Below are 26652 nucleotides of genomic sequence, written 5' to 3' on the forward strand. Positions count from 1 at the left end.
AACATTATGGTAAGGGTAATTTATTAAATGAAGTACACATACATTACAATGGAATACTTAAATGTGTTAATCTCTGACATAAAGTAGACATAAGTGGCATAGATACTATAATAATACATTTTGTGTATAAGTATAGAAAATGATATTTACTCAAAATGTTTAAGTAATAAGTTTAAGTTTTAAGTAAAGTAATGGACTACATAAATTGCATAGAGTGAAGTGATCTGACCTGTAGTGAGATTTTACAGTATTTTGAGCTCAGTGTACTATGTTGTACTGCTTTAAATTAATTGACCTATTTGACGGCTAATTTTAACGCTGGGAATATATGTAAGGGATTTAACATCCAAAAAATGACACACTTCACTTTTTAAATCAATTACAAATCTCAATATCATAAGTAGAAAGAAAGAAATTGAGAGTTCACATTGTACTTGATTAAATTCTTAAGAAGCCACTGTATAATAATGTTTTTTTGTTTGTTTGTTTTTTGCATAAACTGACATGCGGCCAATAAAATCACATGATTCAGAGCCTGGGCCAGAATATCCAAGCAAACCCAGGCAGGAACAGTGCTATAAGGATGGAAGAGAACAGATTCACTCCATTGTTATCCAGGATGGGTTTCCCACATATTCGTTTAACACTTGGTGACTCGTAACTCACAACTTTCCCGATGGATTCATCGTATCCTTGATGGAGAGGGAGAAATGGTCATCATGAATAATTTAAAATAAATACTGAAAGAAAACTAAGCACAAAGGTCAATCATAATTAAGTTTGTCCAATATGATGAAACAGCATGTTTTACGTGTTGGTTATGTCACACTGACCTTTTTACCCCAAACATTTTTTATTTTAAAACAAAACTGTTTTTGTATTTCTATTTCTGTGTTTTTCTATTTTCATATTTCCAAATATTTTTGTTCATTATCACAAGCAAAGTTAATATAATGCAACAACAGATGGACAGCATTTTTTCCAGATTTGGAGTTAGGAGCATATTCAAAACTGTTATCAACACCTTCATTTTTATTATTATAGTGCCCCTATTTTGTTTTGTTTATGGGATATCATCTTTTATGTAGCATGTAATATAGCTGTTTGTGAATGTAAAAGGTCTGCAAAGTTTCTAAGATCAAAGTGCATGATAAATGCCCTAAACTTCTTGTCTCCCAAAAAAACAAATGATTTTGAACAGCCTGAAATGAGTCATCAGTAATTCAAGTCTTACTTCCTGCATGAACCTACTTAGGTTTGTAACAAATTTGCACAATGTGAGCCTATGGTCTTCATTGGCTGCCTGTAAACAAGATCTACTGTACTTAGACCTGCTCTCAAACACTGTAGTTGTAGGTCTGGAAGAGTTTGGTTCATGTTGTCGACAAGAAGCTGTTTTCTGCGCTGTGACAGCAAATTCACTTTGCATGCACTTCAAAAAGGATGAGGATTCGGGCTTGAATTAATACAATAAAACCAACACCATAATTACTGTTCATATTAGATATGGGAATCGGATTCAGATATGGAAATGTTTTGTTTTCTGATGCACTGTAAGCGGTAGACCAATCAAAACAGACTGGGCCTTCTGACCAATCAAAGCAGAGCAGGATCTGGGAAAGAAGGGGTTTAGAGAGACCGGATACCTGATCAAACCGTTACAGACACTGTGAGAAAACAGCCAGGTGATGCTGCTATGTATATAGTGATAAAATTAAAGTATTATTTGACCTTGAATGCATGTAAACCTATTGTAAGAAACCTCCAAAACAAAATAAGTAAACTTTAAAATAGTATAATAGGGGCACTTTAAATTAACAAAGTAACATTTGTTTATCTTTTATTTTGCATTATTAACATAACATTATGTTAATAATGTTAACATTCTTTATGTTAACATTCCCTTCCTCCCCTACTAAGCTTCTATGAGATGAGGAGGCTTTTTCTTATGGTAAGACGATTTGAATTGAGAGTGCATCTGTAGCGACATCTGCAGGATATTTGTTTGTTACAAATAAAGTGACAATTTTAATCAGCCACATAGATTAAAAGATTTATCTTGGGATTTTAAAAAAACATAATGGATCACAAAACTAACACGTGATGCCCATTATATGCTACATTAGATGCTCAGTAACTTGGCATGCCCAGTTAGAGTAAAAGGAGGGTAGAAGTTTCTATTGCATAAAAAGTAAATTACCACTCTTAGTATGACTGGTACCGAAAACCTGGAATAATATTATGAGTATTTGATTTTGTTTACCTTATAATATTTCTATTGATTTACCTTATTTTGATTTTATAATATTAATCAGCCAGTTTACCTGAATACTGCATGGTTGCACCGAGGAATGAGTCCAGCAAAGATCCAAACAGGCCAGCTATTGCTGCATACAAGATGATAGGCCACTGAGGAACTGTCAGATGCAAATCTTTCACCAACAGGAGCTGCATGAAGAAGTACGCTACACCCACTGTGCCTCCACCCAAAACACTGGCCACTAATCCAACAGGAGTGACTCCGCCATTGGTACCTATAAACCATTTTATTTCAGTGAGGACAAAGGCAATATATATATGTATGTAAATAACATCAAAGAGGCCATAATCAGGGTTTAAAATGAACACCTGCCAAATGTAGGTGAAAATCCCCCATGGCGGGTAACAGTATACTAGCCAATTTGGAAGCTATGGTTAGTTCTGTCAATTTGCATGCCATCACTATCAGAACCTCCTCCAACATTAGCAAAACAAAGTTTAACACTACAGTATTCTAGCAAGGAGATATTTTCATGTGAACCCATTCTCACTCCATTCGATAAATGCTCCAGATCCACTTTTGTGTGTCACTATACCCAGCAAAAGTGTCCTCTGGCATCTTTATTTAAACACTGCCAGTAAACCCATGCTTTCAATGAGAAATATTTGCTGTAAATACACTGATGCAAAGGGGCAAAGGGTATGGTCATTGTATCATCGTAAAATATAATATTGTCATTGTGATATTTTGGGGCATGATTATTACTAGTATTGTTATGCACCTTGGGAGTGAGAGTAATGTTTTTTTTGTTTGTTTTTTTATACGGATGTCAATGAAAAAGTGGATTCAAAGCACTGAGTTCAGTACACTGACTTTTGTGTGGAAACCGCTGATCACAGCTGATGAACTGACAGCCTGTCTACTAATCTTAAACATGTTTACCGTTAAACATTAATTTTGGAGCTACACTACCAGAAAAATTTTGAATAATACGATTTGTTAATGTTTTTTCTGTATTTGAAAGTGTCTTATGCTCACCAAGGTTGTATTTATTTGATTAAAAAAATATAGTAAAAACAGTTATGTTGAGAAATATTACAATTTCAAATAACTGTTTTCTATTTTAAGGGGGTTATAAAATGCAGTTTCAGATTTTTATATCATGTTTGTTTCTTGAGGTTATTATAAGTAATGAATTTAACTACGGATCTGTGAGACCAAAGGAGGACCGTCACTACGGCCTAAAGTGAGAAAGTGACAAAGATATGGCTGAAGATGACTCAGAAGAATCTGCATTATCTGAGCCTTGCTGGACAGCAGACATAAGAACTGCAGGTGTTGCATAGATGGTTCTATGCTCATGCTACTTATGACACAAAGAAAGAACAAATAGATTTGCAACACAACAACTGTTGCTGTTGCATCCTGTGTAGACATGGTTTCAGATTAAAAATAAATGTACAGTGGGCTCCACAAAAATTGCCACCCTTGGTAAATATGAGCAAAACTGAATTAAGTCATTCCTCTTAGTATTTCATTCAAAATATTCACAAAAATCTAACCTTTAATTAAAGTCAAATAGAAAAAAAAATCTTATTATAAAATAAATATTTTTTCTGAAATACATGTATTCCACAGTTGTTGGCACCCCTACAAATTCTAATAAGCAAAAATCTAGGTGAATTATATTCCCATTCATATGGTATGTTTTTAAGTTCACCTTAGGATAAGGAACACCTAAGTGATAGGTCATCACTTCCTGTTTCACTGGGCTCTAAATATGTAGTGATATTTTGAAAATACTATGGAAAATACCTGAGAATACAGAAATGATGTGTGACAAAAGGTTGTTGAGCCACACAAATTATGAAATGGCTATAAGATAATAGTTTAATTGTTGGAATACTCCACTATATTTCCACTATCTGGGCAATAGTTAAGAAGTTTAAATCAAGTGGAGATGGTAACAATCTACCTGGAAGAGGATGTGTGTCTATATTGGCCCCACACAGGAGGATGGATTGAGGAGGATGGATTGAGTCACCAAACAAATTGTAATGAGAACTGCAGATGCTAGTTGGGTCTTGGGGTCAAAAAGTCTCCAAAACTATGATCAGACCTCATCTATATAACCACAACTTGTTTGGGAAGGTTGCAATATAAGAGCCTTTGGTGACATCAAACTGCAATCAAATACAACTACAGTTTGCAAGGCGTTACTGGAACTTTCAGTGGGACAGGGGTTTATGTTCAGGTGAGACTTTTGAAAAAACATCAGAGGTGGCTTTGGCATAGACAGAAACGTAATGTAGTGCTAGTCCATGTAGAAAAGTACCTCAGCCCCACTGTGAATTATGGTGGTGGATCTTTAATATTGTGGGGCTCATTTTCTTCCAAAGACCCTGGACAATTTGTTAGGATTCACAGTATCATTAAACGCCATCAAGTATCAGCAGATATTAAATTAACACCTGACTGACCCCATCAGGAAGCTTAAGCCGGGCCGTGGTCGGATCTTTCAGCATGACAATGATCCAAATTCAGATTTTTGCGAATATTTTGAATGAAAGACTAAGAGGAGAAATTGCACACACAAAAAAATATAATAATAAAATCATAGTGAGTTTAGCTCATATTTATAAAGGGTGCCAATAATTCGCAAAACAGTCCATTTAGAAATATGAAGAACAAACGAAAACTTTATTCATCAGTCACTCAGGTGCATCATTAAAAATAAACTTCAGCCACGCATTTGTAATGCTCAGATCTTTAGGATGGCTATGCAGAGTGTTTGGAGTGCAGAGTGCTGCATTTGATGCCATTGACCACAACATTCTTTTAAATAGACTCGAAATTTATTTGTCATTAGTGGAATGCCAATGGTTTAAATCATACTTATCTGACCGTTATCAGTTTGTAGCAGTAAATTAAGAGATGTCTTATCGATCACAAGTTCAGTATGGAGTACCACAAGGCTCAGTACTAGGACCGTTGCTGTTCACTCTGTACATGCTACCCTTTGGGAGATATCATTTGGAAGCATGGCATTAGTTTTCACTGTTATGCTGATGATACTCAGCTCTATATAAAGATATCAGAGCTACTATAAAACCATCTTCTGAGGTTTTATCCTGTGGTTTATCTCCCTTGTGCTCTTGGGATAACTTTTCACCCATCACTCTAGAGAATATAAAGGGTTTACAAAAAAAAAAAAAAAAAAAGGTAAAACCATCTTCAAGCCCTCTAGATGTTTTGCTGACTTCTTTGCTTTTAAATGTGTTTGATTTAGTTGGACCGTACAGTACAGGTCAAAAGTTTGGAAACATTATGATTTTTTTATATTTTTGAAAGAAGTCTCTAATGCTTATCAAGGCTGCGTTTATTTGATCAAAAATACAGAAAATAAACAGTAATATTGTGAAATATTATTACAACTTAAAATAATAGTTTTCTATTGGAATATACTTTAAAAAATAATTTATTCCTGTGACACAAAGCTGAATTTTCAGCATCATTACTCCAGTCTTCAGTGTCACATGTGACATCTATCACATGATCCTTTAGAAATCATTCTAATATTCTGATTTATTATGAGTGTTGGAAACAGTTCTGCTGCCTAATATATTTGATGAATAAAAGGTTAAAAAGAACTGCATTTATTCAAAATAAAAAAATAATTTCTAATAATATAAATCTTCTTTACTATCACTTTTTATCAATTTAACACATCCTTGCTGAATAAAAGTATTGATTTATTTCAAAAAAAGAAAGAAAAAAATTACTGACCCCAAATTACTGACCAGTAGTGTATATTGTTGTTACAAAATATTTCTATTTTTAAAAAATTTGCTTCTTTTTTTTATTTTTTATTTTTTTACTTTTTATTCATCAAAGTATCCTAAAAAAGTATCACAGGTTATGAAAAATATTAAGCAGCAGAACTGTTTCCAACTTTGATAATGAATCATCATAATATTATTAGAATGATTTCTAAAGGATCATGTGATAAGACTGGAGTAATGATCCTGCAAATTCAGCTTTGCATCACAGAAATAAATGATCATTTAAAGTATAATAAATTGAAAACCAATAATTTTAAATTGTAATAATATATCACAATATTACATTTTTTTCTGTATTTTTGATCAAATAAATGCAGGCTTGATGAGCAGAAGAAACTTCTTTCAAAAACATTAAAAATAGTAATGTTTCCAAACTTTTGACCTGTACTGTATGTTGTTAAACTGATCAACCTTTCCCTTTTAACTGGTTCTGTGCCCAGCTTTTTTAAACAAGCAGTTGTCAGCCCCATATTGAAGAAGCCCAATTTGGATTCTTTTGAACCAAATAACTACAAGCCTATCAAAACTGCCTTTTTTATTTAAAATCCTGGAGAGAGTGGTGGCGGGGTTCCATTTCTTAATGGAAAAAAGTTTTCACAAATGCCATTCAGCTGAGACTGCGCTTCTAAAAGTATCAAGTGACATTTTGATGGCTGCAGACTCAGGACATTTCACTGTTTTGATTTTAATTGATTTATCATCTGCATTTGATACATTGGACCATAATGTACTGATAAATCGGTTACAAAATGAAATGGGGTTCTCTGGGTCTGTTCTTAAATGGTTCTCCTCTTATCTGAGTGACAGATCATTCTGTGTTTGTTAACAGCATTCTGTCTGAAATGTCCCTTCTGTCATGTGGAGTTCCTCAGGGCTCGGTTTTAGGTCCTATTTTATTTTTATTGTATATTAGCCCTCTTGGTGAAATAATTAGTAATTTTAAAAGTGTCACTTTTTATCACTTTTATGCTGACAACTTTCAATTGTACTGTTAATTCAAAGAGTCAGAGTTAATTAAGTTAACTGAATTATTAGAATGCCTGTCTTGCATTAAGAACTTGCTAAACAATAACTACTTACAACTGAATACAAAAAAGACTGAAACCTTAATCATTGCTCCAGACCAAAATCTACCTCAAATCAAACAACACCTCTGTTTCTTGGGCTCATCTGTCCGGTTAAGCCTTAGAAACCTGCCGTTTTGTTCGACCAATCGATGTCTCTGAATCATCATTCTAGACAGTTGGTCAGAAACTGTTTTTACCATTTGAGAAATATTTCTAAAGTGAGAACACTGTTGTCCAATGCTGACATGGAGATGATTATTCATGCCTTTATTTCTTCTCGTTTAGATTATTGTAATTCTCTTTTTACTTGTTTTAACAAATCTTCTCTGAGTCGTCTTCCAAATGGTGCAAAACGCTGCAGCCAGGCCCAACAGAAGGGCACACATTACACCGGTTTATCCACACTCCATTGGCTTCCAGTCAAACATAGAATTGATTATAAAGTTTTAGCTTTGACTTTTAGAGCAGTACATGGACAGGCCCCCCAGTACATCACAGACCTTTTGACCCCTTATTCCTCCTCTCGCACTCTCTGCCCTCCGGCCAAAAACTCCTGATGGTCCCCAAAACCTGTTTTGACGAAACCCTGACGAAACTTACCAATTAACAAAATTAACAGAATGCATAGCTGATATAAAAAACTGGATGACTAGTAATTTCCTACTACTTAATTCTGAAAAAACAGAGATTCTAATTATTGGACAAAAAACTTCCTCACGTAATAATCTAGAATACTGTCTAACACTTGATGGCTGCTCTGTCAAGTCTTCGTTGTCGGTTAGGAACCTGGTTGTGCTCTTTGATACCAATTTTTCATTTGAAAGTCACATTTCTAGTATCTGTAAAACCGCATTCTTCCATCTTAAAAATATCTAAATTACGACATATGCTTTCAATGATGAATGCGGAACAGTTAGTTCATGCATTCATGACCTCAAGGCTAGATTATTGTAATGCTCTTTTGGGTGGTTGTCCTGCACGCATAATAAACAAACTACAGCTGGTCCAGACCAGAACCAGGAAGTATGACCATATTAGCCAAGTTCTGCATTGGCTCAACACTGCATTGGCTCCCTATTAAACATCTTATACATTTTTAAATATTGCTGATTACTTAGAAAGCACTAAATGGTTTAGCCTCCCAAGTACTTGAGCGAGCTCTTAACGCATTATAGTCCTTCACGTCTATTGCGATCTCAAAATTCCGGCCAGTTGATAATACCTAGAATATCAAAAATGACTGCTGGCGGTAGATCCTTCTCCTATTTAGCACCTAAACTTTGGAACAGTCTTCCTACCATTGTCCGGGAAGTAGACACACTGTCAGTTTAAATCTAGACTAAAACATCTCTTTGACCTAGCATACACATAACACATTATCAATTTTTATAACTCAATGTTAGGCTGCATAGATTAGGTCAGCCAGAACCGGGAACACTTCCCATAAATCCTGATGTACTCGTTACATCATAAGAAGAATGGTGTCTATGCTAATTTCAGTCTCTCTGTTTATCCCGAGGTTTACCGCAGTCCGCCAGATTCAAGCCGTATCCAGATCTGATGTTGAGCCTGGACACGACGACAACGCAGTCCTAAAGTGTCAACTAGTCTCTCCCCTGTGAAGGCCATTACCATGATATATTTTGGGGTAAATAAGATTTTAAGAAATGAATACTTGATTCTTGGATGGATAAAAAAGTGACTATAAAGACATTTACAATGTTATAAAAAATTCAGTTCTTTTGAACTTTCTATTCATCAAATAATCCTGAAAAAAAAAATGTATCACAGCTTCCACAAAAATATTAAGCAGCATTTTCAACATTGATAATAATAAGAAACATTTTTAATAATTGTGCATCAATTATTATTGAGCAACTGAGCACCAAATAAACTGAAGGATTATGTGACATTGAAAACTGGAGTAATAGCTGCTGAAAATTCAGCTTTGCCATCACAGGAATAAATTACATTTTAAAATATAACAATAAAACTGTATTATATTACTGTATTTTAAAATTTCTATTTTTCCAGTATTTATTACATTTACTATTACTCTGTTTACTGTATTTTGGTAGTGTACAGTAGTGGCCAAAGTGATGTCCAGAGGGAATATTTATTTGATTAAATCCGATTAATGATCGATTAAATGTTCAAAATGTAGGGAAAATATTTTATATTTTTCAAATATTTTAAATGTAAAGGAAAAACAACGTGATTTACCTAACAATGATTTGGCAACAAAGGTAAAAACAAAAACTACAGGCTTTATTTTACTATGCAAAAAAAAAAAGAAAGAAAGAAAGCATTGAACACAAAATGTTCTTTTTTTGTTATAAATTTTTCTCTTGTTTTTGCATGGGTTCTTTTTTTTTTTTTTTTTTATGACAGCCTAGCAAAAAAAAATTTGTGTCTGCACAATTTAGCATGTTTCATTGTGTTATCACAAATAAAACAACTGACTCTAAGCACAACTAAGCAAAATACTTACAAAATCTTTAACAGTACTTAAATAATATTTAAATAAAGGGTGAAGATGTCAATTTTTCTAGGCCGGACAACACTTTTGGCGAAACATTCCGTTTGTGGTACTACTATTTCATTTTTATGGTATCGACAAGGCAGTCATAAAACAAAGCAATTCAATCATTCAGAATCAGATTTATAATAAATATTTTTAAACCTAAGATGTCATTTTATTTCTGATATTTCTGTGTTGGCTAGTAGAAGTTCTGAAAGGCAGGTAACTTAATTTTGTAGCCAATTTGACTGGTGAATTAAAAAGTTAATTTTAAGCCCTGGACCATAATTATTGTCTGTGGTCATTTACAGCATCTGAGGCATCGGTTTGTGTTTTATATAAACATAAACTGATTCCACATATTCTGCTAATTTCCACAATTTCATTTTTGTGCTTTTTACCTGGTGGGACATCTCTCCAAGAGGTGATGAGCCTGGGCGTGCTCTTACTAAGAACAGGACCCACCTCAGAAGCCCAGGTGTCCCCTGTGCTGCAAGCCAGGGCTCCTAATAGGGATAAGCACATCCATGAAGCAGAATATTGCTTCACAAAATCCACAGGTATTTCTCCAGGACCAGCTTCGATCATATATAGCAGGGCTAATTCTGTAGGAACTCCACCATTACAGAAAACTTGCAACCAGTTCCTCTGGCCACCTGCAGAGATTAGAGAAGTCAACATCTGTCATAATTTCAGTGGTGGTTTTAGAAAGGTTGGGTTAGACAACACTGGAATGATGTGTCTATAAACAAGAACTAAAAAGCTTAATCATTTTAAGGATGTTTTGGATTTTTGAGGTCGAAAATGAGAGCCATATGGCTCGGACCAAATTAGATTTTCGGAACACAACCTGAAATGTATCTCATGAAATGTATCAGATAATGTAACATTTTGGAGTTTTAGCAATTGTTTAAGGCCATTTCACAGTTTCAATCATCATACAATAACCAGCACCCCACACTTTTCAGGACAGAAAATACGGAAATCTGTATAAATACGGAATCACATCCCTGCCTTATGTTAAAAAATAATGTGAATTGCACGCAAAGTATTTAAATACAACTAATGTCTTTGGGCTTATTGAATGACGTTTTATGCACTCATTCAGTGAGTTAAACACAAGACAAACAACTAAATTAGAGATTTCTTTCGCTATTTAATTTCTAATTAAACCAAAAAAAAGAGGATAGAAATAATGACCAAATATCTTAATTAAGTAGCAACTTACCTTCTTTGTAATCGGAGTCAATTTGTTTTTTGATGTTTCCCTTCCATTTGGTTAGTTTGGTGGATGTGACGAAAAAGGTGAACAAAGCTGCAAAAAAGCTCATGTTGGCCATAGTAAGAACAAAGCCAACCAGCATCGCTGTAAAGAGGAGGAAAATTTGTTTATTTGCAATTTATTAATCTAGTCACATCATCAACAGTACAGTAAAATCCATTGGCAGCAACATCAAGATGATCCAACTTTAATATTATATAAAATTACACAAGTTAAATTCTTGTGATGTGTCTACATGTGTATCTGAGTACATACTGAAGAAAAACTGACTTTAGGACTCAGCAGAAACAGCTCATTTGCTCCATATAGAGCTATAAGGCCATCTAGTGGCTAGAGTCATGAATTATACATGAGTCATGTATAATTTTTTTTTCCAAAAGAGGTCAGCAAAGACAAAAAATGTAAGATATTTTGAGCTGAATTAAAAGGTTTAGCCATGAAATTGTGATTCAGTGATTAAATCTAGTAATTTAAAGGTAAATTAAAAAAAAAATTAAAATTGCATTAAAAAATAGAAAAATATTATCAAAATGAAATAAAATAAGCTTTCTGGACAAAAAAATTAGGCATCATCTCGATTGGCAAATCATTTGCCTCAAAGTTGATGGATTACAAATTTTTGGCCCTGAAATACTTTCTCCCTCAGTTGAGAGGCTGTCATGTCCTAGTCGGGGGACAGCACAGAGGCAGTCTCTTACATAAATCACCAGGGAGGTCTGTGCTCAAGCAATCTGAACAGAATAGCAAGGCAGATTTTTCGCTGGGCCTAGGAGAAGTTCCTGTCACCCAGGGCAGTGTTCATTCCAGGGCATCTGAATGTGGGAGCGGATTTACTGTCCAAGCAGTAATTACAGATGGGGGAATGAAAATTCCACCGAGAAGTAGTGAAACAGATCTGGACCAGATTTTATGAAGCGGAGGTGGACCTCTTCGCCTCTTATCATACTGTCCCCTCTACTTCTCTCTGAGTCACCCAGCCCCACTGGGTCTGGACGCAATGGCGCACACATTGCCCAAAATGCACCTGTATGCGTTTCCTCCAGTTTCTCTGCTCCCAGGAGTTCTAGCCAGAGTTCGCCAACAAGTGTCTTGCCTCTTGCGCCACGTTGGCCGAACAGAGTATGGTTCTCGGAGATAATATCTCTCCTCGACGGCTCGCCATGGGCGATTCCGGAAAGGAGTGACCTTCTGTCTCAGGCAGAGGGCACAATATTCCATCCCAGGCCCGACCTATGGAACCTTCATGTTTGGCATATTATGTGCATATAGAGTAGTAATATGTTCCCTTGAAGTACTACTATGAAACTAAATAAGGTACAAAGATGTCCATACTGCCCCAGTAAAATGCTGGGCAAGGATTTACGCACTAATTTTTAGCAAAAACGTAAAGTTGCTTGTTATGACACCACCTTCTGGATGAATTTGGTACACACTCTCATTTACACAAAATGTGAGAATATTTCCACTATTGTAACAGTAGCCCATTCAGTTGATATCAGGTGAAATTTGAGGGTAGAAAAAGAATAATTAGCAACACAGTGCAAATTTACCAAGGCTCAGCACCTTTGGTGCTTGGACCCCTAATTACAATAATGTTTCAGCGCTTCACGCATGAATTCCAAATAACAGGAAACCACTTTGCATTCACAATGCATGTTTAAGCCTTGTATTTTGCATTGATGCAGGCACACAGCAGGGCCTCAATTCATTTGTTATTTCACATACTGCTGACACAAAGAAATAATAATTCCATGCCATTTCTATATTTGGAATATATGTTTAGAATCTGCACAATGATTGTGGTTATCCCAAATAATCATAATTTGATCAAACAATCATGATCAGGCGATTATGTAACAATCATGACAGGCCTACAGTACTACTTCCTCAAAGCCAAAGATTAAAGGGGGGGTGAAATGCTCATTTTCACTCAATCTCCTGTTAATCTTGAGTACCTATAGAGTAGTATTGCATCCTTCATATCTCCAAAAAGTCTTTAGTTTTATTATATTTATAAAAGAAAGATAGGCTGTACCGAGTCTTTCCGGAAAAAAACGAGCGGCTGAAGGCGGGCCGTGTGGGCGGAGCTAAAGCTGTGCTAACGCGCCGAGCTAACTTAGTAACAACACACAGAGACATTTGTTCAACAGTTTTACTCACCGTCCCACAAAAATACTGTGGGAAAGAGTTATATGATGGTCTACAAAAAATACACATTTAATTATCTATGATCGGGATTTTAGCACCAATGCGTCATTTTGAGCCAGGAAAAATCCGGATTATTACAATAGAAAAGTCTTTGTTAATGCTCAGCTGCAAAAACATGTTCTGAAACACTAAAAGTTAAGTAAATGAAATTATGGTATTATATGGAAAAAATAAATGAAAATATGTATATTATTCGTTTTTTTTTGTTTGTTTGTTTGTTTGTTTTTGGGAGGGGGGGGGCAAGAGCTTTGACACAATTCGAACACTGATTAACGCTTTAATTTCGATTAATTAATCTGAGAAAAAATAACGCGTTAAAAAAAATAACGCAGATTAATTCATTCCATATTGACCTTTGAACCTGGAGCCGTTCTAGCCACCATTCGACTGTGTAAAATGAAGGAGGGAGACGAGAACGCGCTGGCGCTGCCTGGATCATTGATTGGAACATTTACTTCTAAAAAAACAGCCGGCATTTCAACGTTGATTCACCGGTGAACGTAAGGGACCAAGGTCGAATCAATGTTGGATTATGTTTCGATTGTGCAAAACGAATCAACGTTGAAATCGTGACGTTGTTTCACCGTTGATGTCGTGACGTTGTTTCATTGTTGATTTCGTGACGTTGTTTCACCGTCTCTTCTTTCAATATGGATGAATAAAGATTGAATGTTGATGTTGAACCAATGTTGAATTATGCTTCGGTTTTGCAAATTGAATCAACGCTGATATCGTGACGTTGTTTCACCGTCTTACCATCATGGGATAATGAGTCATGACAATGCTGACTGAATTTGTGATTAACTGTACACTAAAATATTGTTAACTGTCAAATTACTTGCAGCAATGGCTTAATTATAGGCTACACATTTAATAAAAATATAACACATGCTCAAGATTGTAAAACAAGTTTTATTCTGAAAAAACAAAAGTCTAAAAATACTTTCTAAAACAAATGAAATACATCTCAAACTTTAAATTGCAGCATTTTCGAAGTAATGTTAAAAAACCTGTAAAGCAAGTGTAAATAATGTTTATAATTTAATGTTTAATATTAAATGTATAATTTAATAATGTTCAATAATTTAATAATGTTCAATTGTATTGTATTGATTATTTGCTATGCACAATTATTTCAATGCTCACCCTTTGAACATTTGAACATTATTTCAATAACATGTTCAACACAATTATTTTTAATTGATTGACAGCCCTAATTTATATGCGATTAAAATGCGATTAATTTCGATTAATTAATTACAAAGCCTCTAATTAATTAGATTAATTTTTTTAATCGAGTCCCGGCCCTAATACTAACATAATAAACATGGGCTGACAATAATAATGCTGAGGACTAACTTCCTTTCATTAGATACATTTATTTCAGAAATCCAAGCATGAATGTAAAGTAGCTTGGAGTGGATCTTTACACAGTGTGTAACATTTTTGGAGGTGTAACATTACAACTGATTAATAGTGAAGTAGTGAAAGTAGTGGCACTGCATATAGGCTATTTAAAAAATAAATTTGAATGAATTTGAATGAATCAATGTTTTGAGCCAGATCTTTTCAGTGAATCAGCTGCCCCAATCATGTCACAGTTAAAACTGCAATGTTCTGGAATCTGGAATGTTTCTAAATATTTGAAATATGACATTTTGGCCAAATAATGTGGCCTTGAGTCAGAGCCGGCCGAGGCATAAGCGAACTAAGCGGCTGCTTACCAATCGAGTTTTTTTTTTTTTTTTTTACATATTAATTAACTTAAGCAAGTGACATGAATGAATTAATGACTAATTCAAGACAAGAAAATTCTTATTTCATGATCAATATACCTGCCTACAACTGCTGCTGTGTCTGCCAGTGTTTGAGTCATGCGCATAAACTCGCGTGCAAAGACAATTCGTGCGCAACGATCAATGATTGATGATTGACATTTAAATCAATGATTTATCCTTTAAATTTAATAATATTCAGAACAGAACAAGAATTAAAAAAATAACTATAAACAAGCCAAAACGAAATAATTTAAAGCGAAAGTGAAAGTAAGCGGCGTTGGGCTCACGTATCTCTCATTAGAATCAAAATGTTTCAACATTCGCGATGTATTTGGATGGTAAACTATTCTTTATTATAGCCTTTGTACTTCACTCGTGTTCCTATATCGACGGAAAAAAATCATCCTCACACACGCAAAAAAGTGCTTGGAAACATCGCAGTGGAGCGGTGCTTACGCTGAATGGTACAAATTGTATTACTGATTATTTAAACAGAGCAGCGTAATTTTTAGATGTTAGGTTGACTATTTTATTACGGCTATAATGAACAGGCTGCGATGTCAAGATTACAATGCTGGAATATGTTGTGTGTGTGTGTGTGTGCGCGCGGACGCGCGTGTGTGTGTAAGGCGCGGGCGCGATCGAACAGTGGAAACATAAAAACATACTCTGTCATGTTCATACAAGACATCGTTCAAACTGCAAAGTGTTGCAAAACGTTGGAGGATATTTTGCAAATAATTTATTTAATGTGTTTTGTGACAGTTTGTTTTCAGAAGTTTCAAAGAGTAAAAGTAAAAGAGTAAAAAGTTAAAACTTTTTATTTAAGTAGGCCTATCTATTTTTTATTAAGTATTTATTTTGTATTAATACATAACCTCATTGTATAAATTTATAATGTTACATTATATCGTGACATTTGTGTCAATAATCGTCAAACAGGTGACTCCGCGTGGTGGGAGGGGGCCCCCAAATCAAATTCTGCTTAGGGCCCCCAAAAGGCTCGGGCCGGCACTGCCTTGAGTCAAGAATATTAGGTTTTTTATATTTTAGAATTTGTTCTTATAATAATATAATATGTAAGATAATTACTATTATAGTAAGTTGTCTTTTAAAGGTTCAGTTAAAAAAGCTGCTTTGGCACTTAGTGACGCCAGGGAGGATAACAACAGAGTCAAAATCTCAAAAGACTTTTGGGAAGAGGGAGTGAAACTAGGTTACATTATTTGAAAGTAAACAACTTAACAAAACTTACTCTTCATTTATACCCTTATGTGATCGATGCAGGAGCTCAGAAGGAACTCATGCTCACATATTGATGCGGTATTCACACGCTTTTGAAAAGGATATCGGTGTTCCAATATACTGATGTTGAATTAGTTCTGTTTAGACGATCTGATCTTTTATTGGCATTGCTGCATTTTCAAAAGTTGTCTTTTACGTTTCGTGTGGTGGTGGCTGAGGGTAACTCTTGATCCAGTGCTTCTAAAAATGTTTACAGGTATCATCCTCATGTTCCTTATGAAGATGAATTGTGCATTTGTCATTTTGTCTTAAATTTACCTTCAAGGATTTAAGTGGCTAAAGCATTTTTGCCTAGGACAATTCTTTTAAGGGTGTATAATTAATATCTTGGTGTGTGTTGCGATAGGATGGGTTAGTTTAGATTGTTTAGGGTTTTTGTTTGTGTGTTTTTTGTGTTCTTTTTGTACATATGTGAAATTCCAAGCGTGTCTGTTTTATGGGTTGTATAAAAAAATTGTTAGAAATGTCTGGGAGGTTTTTTTTTTAAGAAAGAGCTGCTTTGGGACATATTCTAGTGGACTATCTCTTTACAATCTGTAACGAGTGTTGAAACATTAAAATGTGTCATTACAATGAACCCATAAAGCCATCTGATACTGTTACATTCACCATATTTGATTTTATACAAATCTGGAAGGATGAGAGGGTGAGTAACTGATGACAGAATTGTCATGTTTGGGTGAATTAACCCTTTAACTATTTATAAATATCTACTCCAAAGGACAAGAGTCACAAGACTTGGCTTGTACAAATGTAACAAATCAGCCAACAAGAGTTCAAATTATTACACCTTTCTATTCATTTTCTTATCTAGACATAACCAGAAAGGTATTTTGTCATTGAAAATATAACATCGCATACACTATCTCAATTGCACTCAAACTCCTCTTTTTCCAAGTAAATTCTGAGGAAAGACAGATATAAACCCTCCACCTCTTTACCCTGTCTATTGATTCTTGCCATAAACAGATGTGCCAGCCTGTAACACTCAACAAAGGAGAAGGAAAAGAGAAACAGGCAACACAGAGAACTTCCACTCTCCAGCATACAGAGCGCTGACAGCCTCCTGTTCTCTCCTCCAGCGATACCATTTAAAGTCCGCAGGGATGACTCCCTACTGGAAAGCCTTGCTGCCATCAACACAACTGAGAAGAGACTCTATATCTGGGACAGTTGGAGGGTTATAGGGAGTTTTGTTTGTTTGTGATTCAACGGAACTAAAAATACCATGTTTGATCACTGACACCAAATGAACATCTAAAGACTCGTGTTCGGGAGGGTTTACGCATCCAAAAAGAAAAGAATCTCAGTCGATGGCTTCAGTCCCTGAAGACAACAGCTGGTTAAATTTAAACTGCAGCACCAGCATGTGTTTCCAGTTCTCAACCAGGCTTTTTATCAAGCTTAACCAGCAAGACTTCATCAAAAAGACCATGAGGGACGGCCAGCTTCACCAGTAAATTTGAGAATGGCCAAGTTAGGTTATCAGTAGATCAGCAACAAAGTAGCACTAACCAGTACTAGCTAGTCTTGTCAGCAAGGTGAGATTTAACCAATTATTTAATATTATGGGTCAATTTGACCAGTATTTGATTAAATACTGATTCACCAATAATGTTGTGGAATGTGCATGAAATTTATATTTACGATTATGTTTGCAGGTCAATTTGAAAATTTCACGGTTAAAAAGAGCTGCACAAACCCAACTTAATACATCAGATTAATGTTTTTATTTTATGTCAGTTTCTCAACTACCCTCTGAGGGCATTTACATTTATGCCATTAGCAGATGCTTTTATCAGAAAAATGGACATGTACGTCAACAGTGTTGATGGTGTAAATTTTAATCAGTTCATGCATGTTCATTTTGATAGGAACGAACCGATCTTGGCATCGCGAGCACCATGTTCTCCTGCTTGAGCTTTAGGAAAGCATACAGAAAAAGTGATTTTTCCACACTTTTTATAAAATGTTCAAATTTTTTAAAAATGTTAGAAAAAAAGTTACAAATGCTGTTTATAATATTCAGAAATTGTGAAAAAAGTGTTATAGTTTTAAAAATCACGTTCTCATTTAGTATTAAAGTTTTACTGTTTTTACTTGATTATTATTATTAATTATTTGTTTGTTTGTTGAACCCACACCTAAATCGTACCCATAATCTAAACCTACAACAATTTTGAAATCTCACTTTAACAACAAACGAAATTGTATTTAAATCTGTAAATGATCAAATATGTAAATAAAAAAAAACTAGTAAAGGTGACATGGTTTATGCTTTTGGAAAGTTAATTTATAATAGATACCACATGTATTGCAAGACTGTAGAATTACACATTGCTTAATGTAAATAGTGCAATTTTAAGTCAGCTAAGCAGCAGAAAAGCATTAGCGTGGTGCAAAAAAGATAAAAGTTATGAAATGATTATGCATTCATAATGCTATTAAACAGCTTAACCCATTGGCATTCTGAATTAAAGATGGGTAGTATGCTACCATTGCTGCCTATGGCTGTAATACAACATATACTGTATGTGTGGAAATGTCACTTTAAAGAGAACCTTAACAAATTTGTCCCTTTAAATGTCTGCCGTGTCTGCTCACATGATGCATGGTCATCACTCTACAGCCTCCATTCAGAACTAGCAATTCAGCTAAAAGTTAGCAAAACTAGAATACTGCAATTAAGATGAACATAGTTCAGCCTAAAAACACTGGTTGAGACAGAGATAAATGACCTTACATCTGAGTCATGGGGATTTGCTGTATGTGATTCACTAAATAGGCATGCAGGACAACAGGTTTGATAGCAAATAACTCTACAACTATTCTGCACTTAATAAAAAGTAGTTCACTAATTATCTTGAAACCTAATTTTTGTTATTGCGGACGCACCGGCATAAACTGACACTTATCCCTCATGATCTCGAGTAAGCACAGGCGTTCCTTGTTGGTGTGAAATTATCATTAGATAATGTGTGACTATTTGATACTTCATTACAAGTCTCACAAAACATGACATGCTGAAACCTCCCAGTAACAGATTTAATGGCCACTTGTTGGGGCCTGGTGTTGAGGATATCATCCAATTATGACTGGCTGGGCCTGGTGCAGTCTTGTTTAAAGTCAAATAATGGACAACAAATGGAAAAAAAATGGTTACCAAGGATTCATACACAGCTAAATGCCTGGACTGTCCCAACTGTCCCAAAACAACAACATAAATGCCAATGCAGGGATCAAGATTATTCTGAACTTTAAAATATATTCCTCACCTCCTATGGCACCACCATGATCAAGACTCCTACGTTTAAAGGCTCGAAATGTGATGAAAAGAGGGACCAGCACTGAGAACAGCCACCGCCATGGTGAGACTGGCTGCAGAGTACCTGCAAAACAGCATTTTATATACATTGAATTGTAAATGAAAAGTCAGAATCCTCTGACTTAAACATTACTTTTCAAAATTTAGTTAACTATCGCAACATTTCTAGGCCTGGAAATGACACTTTTTATATTCTGTAATATTTCCAGGAAAGTGGGACCCCTGCTGTTTACTCAGCAGACAATTTCAATTTGCTTTCAAATCCAATCATTTAATGACAGAAAGCACACTTATTTGCAAATGCTTAAAATACATTTTGAACTTAACTTTGCACTTTGTTGAAATGCACACTGTAATCATTACGTTTTAACAACATCTTTTCATTGTCATACTGTTGTCACACTTTGTTGTCAATTGTCACAATAAATTTTACTCCAGTTTTCAAATTATTGAAAGTGTACCTGTATTTGCAAAGTAACACACATGAATTAATGATAAACAGCTAAATTGTTCTGTGATGGAAAATTTTGGCTAAGTCTGATTGCTGCAAAAGCTTCAAAAATCCCAAGCATAAGGACACAATATCCTGTGTGTAGATGGTGGAAAGAATGATGTATAAATGTCCATTTTTACCAATTTAAGTCACAATTTCTAGTGAGAAATAAGAATTGTAATTTCGAAAGGTGTCCTTGACTATCCATAAAGTAAAATTATATATTAAGTTGAATTCATTTTTAGATCACTAGTTGTTAGGCTAAGGTGTCTGTGAAACCAGTTTCCATAGGAGGTCCTTTTATACACAGACAGACTGGGCAACGAGGCTGGTTTCACACACAGCCCTTATGGATTCAGATACGACTAAGTAACTCCAAAGCATGAGAAAGTGAGCTCTCACCGTAGTAAGTGCTGGCAGTTATAGACAGGACCCAGAACGATAATGAAATTGCCAGTGTGAAACACAACACGATCATATACGTCATCATCTTGATGTAATCTTTGATGAATATACCATCCTCAAATTGAATGTTCATTGAGGAGCGCACAGCTATGGAGAAAATCAAACAGAATAGAGTGAAATGTCAACCAAATGTTGTTTATTATTTTCTCAGGATAAAAAAATTATCATGTTAAAATTGATTGGTAATCCTAATGCTACCTTCCCTTTCAAAAATCTGTCATGTTAATTTTCTGTACAACTACAGCTCCTCTGTGACAGTATATCCTGTAGCTAGTTTGTCAAAATATTATGATTATTATTATTGTTATTATTAAATATCACAGTCAAAATCATCCAAAATAAGAACTGTAGAAAACTGACAGGTATTTTGAGAATATCTGAGATTTTATAATATAATATGGGATCCTAATATCTTATAATAATTATGATATAATTTATTATACGTTTATTGTTTTAAATATACCAGTAGTAACTATGATGAGTTAGACATTATGATTGTAACGTTAGAGAATTTTTGTAAGGTTGTGTATAGCTTCTAACAACATGCTTTACCACTAACATGAATATTATAAACTATAACCAACAACACCTGAAATAATCCTGCCACAAATACTTGTTCCCCACATGCTCCATGTTTCCTGAAGTACAGCCACGTTTGGAAGTTTGCAATAGTAATGAGCATAGCAGAGAGCAAAAGTCTATTCGCTGTGAAAGTGTGAACTAGTGACGTTAGACTGATTTCCGTTCAACTCAAACAAACAGCGAAATCTGACCTATCAGGATAAAGTACACATATACACAGATGACGCACAGCGATTGGCGGAGGGCAAAGCTGGGCTTTACCTTGATTGGTGAAAATCTGTTGCTCCATGTCAGTAATTGGATAGCAAGCCGTCTATCAAGCGGGGATCTGATCTTCTTCTTCTTTTGCTTTTATAGGGCTTCGCAAACGTCACTAGAGCACCTGCTTATGTACTGTGGCGAAACCAGAGAAAGTATGACTCTGTGCCGTTTAACTCAGTGGACTTATAAAGAATTAGACTCTCTTAAAACACACTTTTCAGTTTTCACACTACCTGTAATTTGTCCTGATAAAGCATGCAACAGAAACATTCTGTCATTTGTCATGTTTTTAAACATTTTGACCATGTCTCAATTGATTGTGTTTAGTAACATTTTAAATATGTTTACAATAAAATAGCTGCCTTCCTTGCCTTGATATGGCTAATTCCATACAGTAGGTAGTGTTTTAATTATCCTAAGTGCACACAATACCTTTTAAAATGTAATTTTATTTATTCATTTAAAATTTCATAAAAGTATCTTATATCCAGTGTTGGGTGTAATAATTACTCATTACTAAGTAATTAATTACTGTAAGTTTATTACTTTTCCCTTGAAAAATTAAAGTAATGGATTACTCTTATTTTTCTGTAATTTAATTACAGTTACTTATGACATATAATTGTGTTAAATACTGTATTTACTATGATGCAATTATATGCAAAATACAGCCAAGCCATTTGATATTATTTATTTAAAACTCGCTTATTTTAATCCTAATTTGTAAGTCACTCTGGACAAAGGTGTCTGCTACATGACTAAATGTAAAAGTAAATGTTAAAAGAGCAGTTTCATATTGTTTAACTGGTCGAGGTTGATATGGGATTAAGAAAGTACTTTTTAGAGCGAGTAAATAGTACAGTTATCTAAATACACTGAATATGTAGGCTAGTAGCTAGTAATTAATTACTTTTTTAGAGTAAATTACTCAACACTGCTTAGGTATATCTTACAAAAATAACACATTTAATCTCAACGGATGTCAAAATTTTGTCTCATTGGTACACAAATACATAAACATCTTAAAAACCTTTGGTGCAGTGTTTGTTTTGGTAGAAATTACCTGTTGGACATTTTTTTAATATAAAAAAACAACATAATTTTCACACAATAATTGTATTTTTTAAAAACTACAACAACAACAAAAAAAAACATAAAGATATTTTAAACATGTAATGATAATTCCATAATGGATTTTTATAATTTAAGATTGAAAGTCTGTATATACATTAAATCTACACATTCAATGTTATATACAGTTGCAATCAAAAATATTCAACCCCCCGGAGACTGTAATTATTTGCAAATGTAAGCTTTTCTAAACATACAGATTTTTTTTAATTGCATCTATAACAGTTTAGTAGCTAATTAAACGTGATAATGTCAATATATATGTAATATATCAGTGGGGAATTTCTTTAAGACTGCAAGGGAAGCTCGGCTTCCCCTATAATGTCAAAAAATTAATGGTCAAATATGTACTATTGTGTTAACATTTTATTGACTAAAAATGCGTTAGAACACGTTCATCTCAAAGACGAGTTCGTTCAGAATCAGTTGCAGGTCGGCTGACTCGATTTCCTTCTCATACATTCCCGTAGCAGGTCACAGTGCATTTTATGGAAGCCCGTTTCTATGGAAGCCCGTTTCCGCCACGTTGAGTAAAAAAAAAAAGATTCTTTAAGTCATAATAATGAGAAACTTTCTCATAATAGCCTAATGACTTAACATCTCGTAATAATGAGAAACTTTCTCGTAATAATGAGAAACTTTCTCATAATAATGACTTAACATCTCGTAATAATGAGAAACTTTCTCGTAATAATGATTTAACATCTCGTAATAATGAGAAACTTTCTCGTAATAATGAGAAAAGTTCTCATAATAATGACTTAACATCTCGTAATAATGAGAAACTTTCTCGTAATAATGAGAAACTTTCTCATAATAATGACTTATTTTCTCGCACTTCTACGCATGCGCAAAGCAGCGGAGCAGAAGGGCGTGCCACGCTATAGCGACATCCGCTGGTCAAAGCCGTGTAAATGCATCACAGCAAACGTGGCACGCTCTGCAGTGAGTAACATTAATGATAAATGATCAGTATATGAGACGGGCTTCCATACTAGATAGTCTTTTATTCATTTGTAATATTAATTTGTATTTTTGTGTATGAACAAACAGCAACACAGAAGGGTGATCCATGTATTTCAAATAGATGGAGGAATGATAAGACAGCACACCTTTCCAAATCTGTTTAAGAACACTTCATCTGGAAATCTGTGTAAGGGTCCGTTCATACAGAACGCGCCTTTTCATTGCTTTTCTAGGCAAACGCCCACTAGACGGACGTTGCGCTCGCTCTTTAGCAGCGTCTCGCGCATGACACGGCGTTCTGAAAACGCGGCGCTCAATTGAAAAGAAGTTCAGCTTTTAAAAACACGTCTCAAGACCTTGCGTTTTCCCCCATTCCACTGCCCACTTATGTGTAAATGTCCCCAAAGTCATAAACATCTTAAAGGTGATTTCTGTATTGATATCTTCCAGATGAACCTGCACATCGAAGCATCTGCAAAATACGTGTTATATTAGCACATACCCATATATTTTGTGAAGATGTTACACTTAAACTTGACGAATAAATGTAATATTCCAACTTTAATCTGATAGTTTTGTAAATTCATGTAACACAATTTCCATCGGTGTGCACAAGCAGGCGTCCTTTGTTACCATGGTAACCGTCCTGTTTCTGCATTCCACTTTCACTTATCGTGCGCATGGAAAAGTATGGAAGATATAGGCCTACTGATGATGTTATTTAATGATACTACAGATTGCACTTAGTAGATCACACTGACTTTAATGAAATCAACTGTTTTGCAGAGCGTGCCATTTTTGCTGTGATGCATTTACACGGCTTTGACCAGCGGATGTCGCTAGTGTGGCACGCCCTTCTGCTCCGCTGCTTTGCGCATGCGTAGAAGTGCGTAAATAAGTAATTATTACGAGAAAGTTTCTCATTATTATGACTTAAAGAATCTTTTTTTTTTACTCAACGTGGCGGAAACGGGCTTCCATAGCATTTCCCTGTTGAAGCGGTTGAAGCCCAGCGTCCATTGACTTCAATGGGGCTGCTTTGAACAGTTTTTTTTTTTTTCAGTGCTTCGAAAATAGACGGTCATTGGATAAATGCTGCGATTATGTCCCGCCCACGGACGCTCAGCGTCTCTGGGGGTGAATGGAGGAGTGAGCTGGGCGGCGTTCAGCCCCGACAAAACGTTGCGCACCGTTTTGAACTTGAACGTGCCCCTGGCCTGGACTCCGGGCTTCTGCGTGATGATTGGAGGGTCTGTCGAAACGCTGCATCTCCTTTTGATTGACAGCGATTTCATACAATAAAAAGTCGCTGCCGCTGAAGCTATTCGAGCTCAGTCCCATTGCGGATTTTGCAAATAGTTGAAAGACAAACTGCTGCAACCTAACTATTTCTTGTCGAAATTGCTAGCCAATTTTCATAATACATTTCACACAATTATACAATTATATCTTTATTATTATATTATTACGTATTATATTTTTTTATATTATTATTATTAGTAATAATTAAAAAAATAATAATAATTTAAAAAATATTATTAGTAGTAGTATTATTATACTTTATTATATTATTATTGATACCTTTATTATATTATTACATTTATACAATTATACCTAGCTCTGTTGGCCATTGAGAGTACACTGGTCAAGTCACTGGAAAATACGTCTAGTTGTACAACAGGGTCACAGAGCATTTTCTTGTAAAGGAACATAGAGCAGAATTTACGTATAAATAAATGGACAATTCTTAAATGAGCTTCCGCTCTTTGAAAGACCAGCAGCCGCCACTGACATAGTCTATAACTCAAAAGCATTACATATATAGGCCTATGTCATAAGTTATTTGTATGGTATGTCACAAAATTGTGTTAAAACACAATTAAGCCTTTGGAAACTCTATAAAAAGACTGAATTAGCTTGTGCTGTTATACAAACATTTAACCGCACGTGCTAAAGTTGTAACGAATAAAGGATTCTGCACAAAATTTGACTTTTTGGGGGTTGAATAATTTTCAATTTTGTCAAGTAAATTATTTTATTTTATTTTTTTATAGCATTTTTCAGCAACTTTACATTCTCAGAATCCCTCAAATGTGTATAAATAAACTTTCTATAATAGTTTAGGCTACTGTTGCCTTTGTTGAATTGTTTTCATAAAAGCAGCAAAATGTCTTGCTGCAAAATGGCAGCAAAATGTCAGGTCAAGGGTGTTGAAGACTTTTGATTGCAACTGTATTACAAACATTTTAAAAGCAAATATTCATAAAGGCATTATAAAAAGGTGACCGTTTTAATGAGATATTCATTTAATTTAAAAAAAAATTATATTAAATCTATAACACCAGACATATTTTAAACATCCCTTTATAATGACACAATGACCATGTTTCTCCTCTATTTAATAAGCAATTTAATAAAGAACTACATATTGTAATAGACAATGACACATTTCACAAATAGGTATTACATGTATTAAATATACAATTATGATAGAAAGTAATTAATCAAATAATCAAATAACAGCACTTACCCAATGCACTTACCCAGAAGAAGAAATGTATGATTTTTGTATCTCAATGTGACTCTCTGCATGAAAAAGCATGATAATGCATTTCAAGACAGAGATCACATGATATTAAAAGGGCCCTGTGTTCTGGGACACCTTTGATGGCAGACATAACCGCAGCTCAACATGGTTGCCATGCAAGTCTACTATTGGGCTACTTTTAAACTGTTGTCATAGGCTGATTTTTTTCTGAGGGTTAAAGGTTTGATGTATTGCATAAATTATATTTGACTGAAATGCTAAAACTGATATTATACTCCACTTACAATATACCAGTGATGTAACTGTGCTAGAGTAAGAAGATTTTTGTCAGGAAGGGATACTGGCTGGGAGCCTTTGCTTGCTCCTGCTAGCTCTATCTTTCATAAGCTTTATGAAAACAGACTGTGTTTATGAATGCTACTAGAGAACAATTTTTCAAGTTGAAAATCATTCAGATATACATTTTAGGTTTGGGAGTGGCATGTCATTTTGGAATTTGGGGTTAGTTTTGATTAGTCAACAGGCTGTTTTTGTTTTGCAGATTTGGCAACCCTGCACCTCAATGACCATAATCATCTGCATGACCCATCAGATCATTTCTGAGGAACAGAGTTCATC

The 26652-nt window shown here is 34.8% G+C and overlaps 1 protein-coding gene across 3 annotated transcripts; it reads right to left on the bottom strand.

Annotated features, from left to right (window-relative positions):
- tmem19 (transmembrane protein 19) lies at positions 1 to 26074 on the bottom strand. 3 transcript variants are annotated; one of them, XM_079868921.1, is made up of 8 exons: positions 26030 to 26074; positions 21390 to 21521; positions 20484 to 20633; positions 19539 to 19652; positions 10919 to 11056; positions 10092 to 10346; positions 2325 to 2534; positions 1 to 692 (listed from the first exon to the last, which is right to left on the bottom strand). In XM_079868921.1, the coding sequence occupies exons 2-8, from the start codon at positions 21415 to 21417 to the stop codon at positions 529 to 531; spliced, it is 1059 nt and encodes a 352-aa protein (XP_079725047.1). In that variant the 5' UTR covers positions 21418 to 21521; positions 26030 to 26074; the 3' UTR covers positions 1 to 528. The 3 variants fall into 3 exon arrangements, with proteins under 3 accessions (XP_079725047.1, XP_079725046.1, XP_079725045.1); XM_079868920.1 differs by having other exon boundaries at positions 26017 to 26061; XM_079868919.1 differs by lacking the exons at positions 21390 to 21521; positions 26030 to 26074 and adding an exon at positions 21136 to 21302.
- Between the last annotated feature and the right edge of the window lie 578 nt (positions 26075 to 26652).

Source organism: Squalius cephalus (genome assembly GCF_949319135.1).
Source record: "Squalius cephalus genome assembly, chromosome: 4".
Taxonomy (NCBI): domain Eukaryota; kingdom Metazoa; phylum Chordata; class Actinopteri; order Cypriniformes; family Leuciscidae; genus Squalius; species Squalius cephalus.

Excerpts from the sequence above, each read along its gene's own strand:
- tmem19 (XM_079868919.1), bottom strand. The coding sequence starts at position 21,172 with ATGTGGGGAACAAGTATTTGTGGCAGGATTATTTCAG. Across the intron at positions 20,634-21,135 it reads TTGTGGCAGGATTATTTCAG|CTGTGCGCTCCTCAATGAAC; the intron begins GTGTTGTTGGTT and ends TTTTCTCCATAG. Across the intron at positions 10,347-10,918 it reads TGACTCCGATTACAAAGAAG|GTGGCCAGAGGAACTGGTTG; the intron begins GTAAGTTGCTAC and ends TAATCTCTGCAG.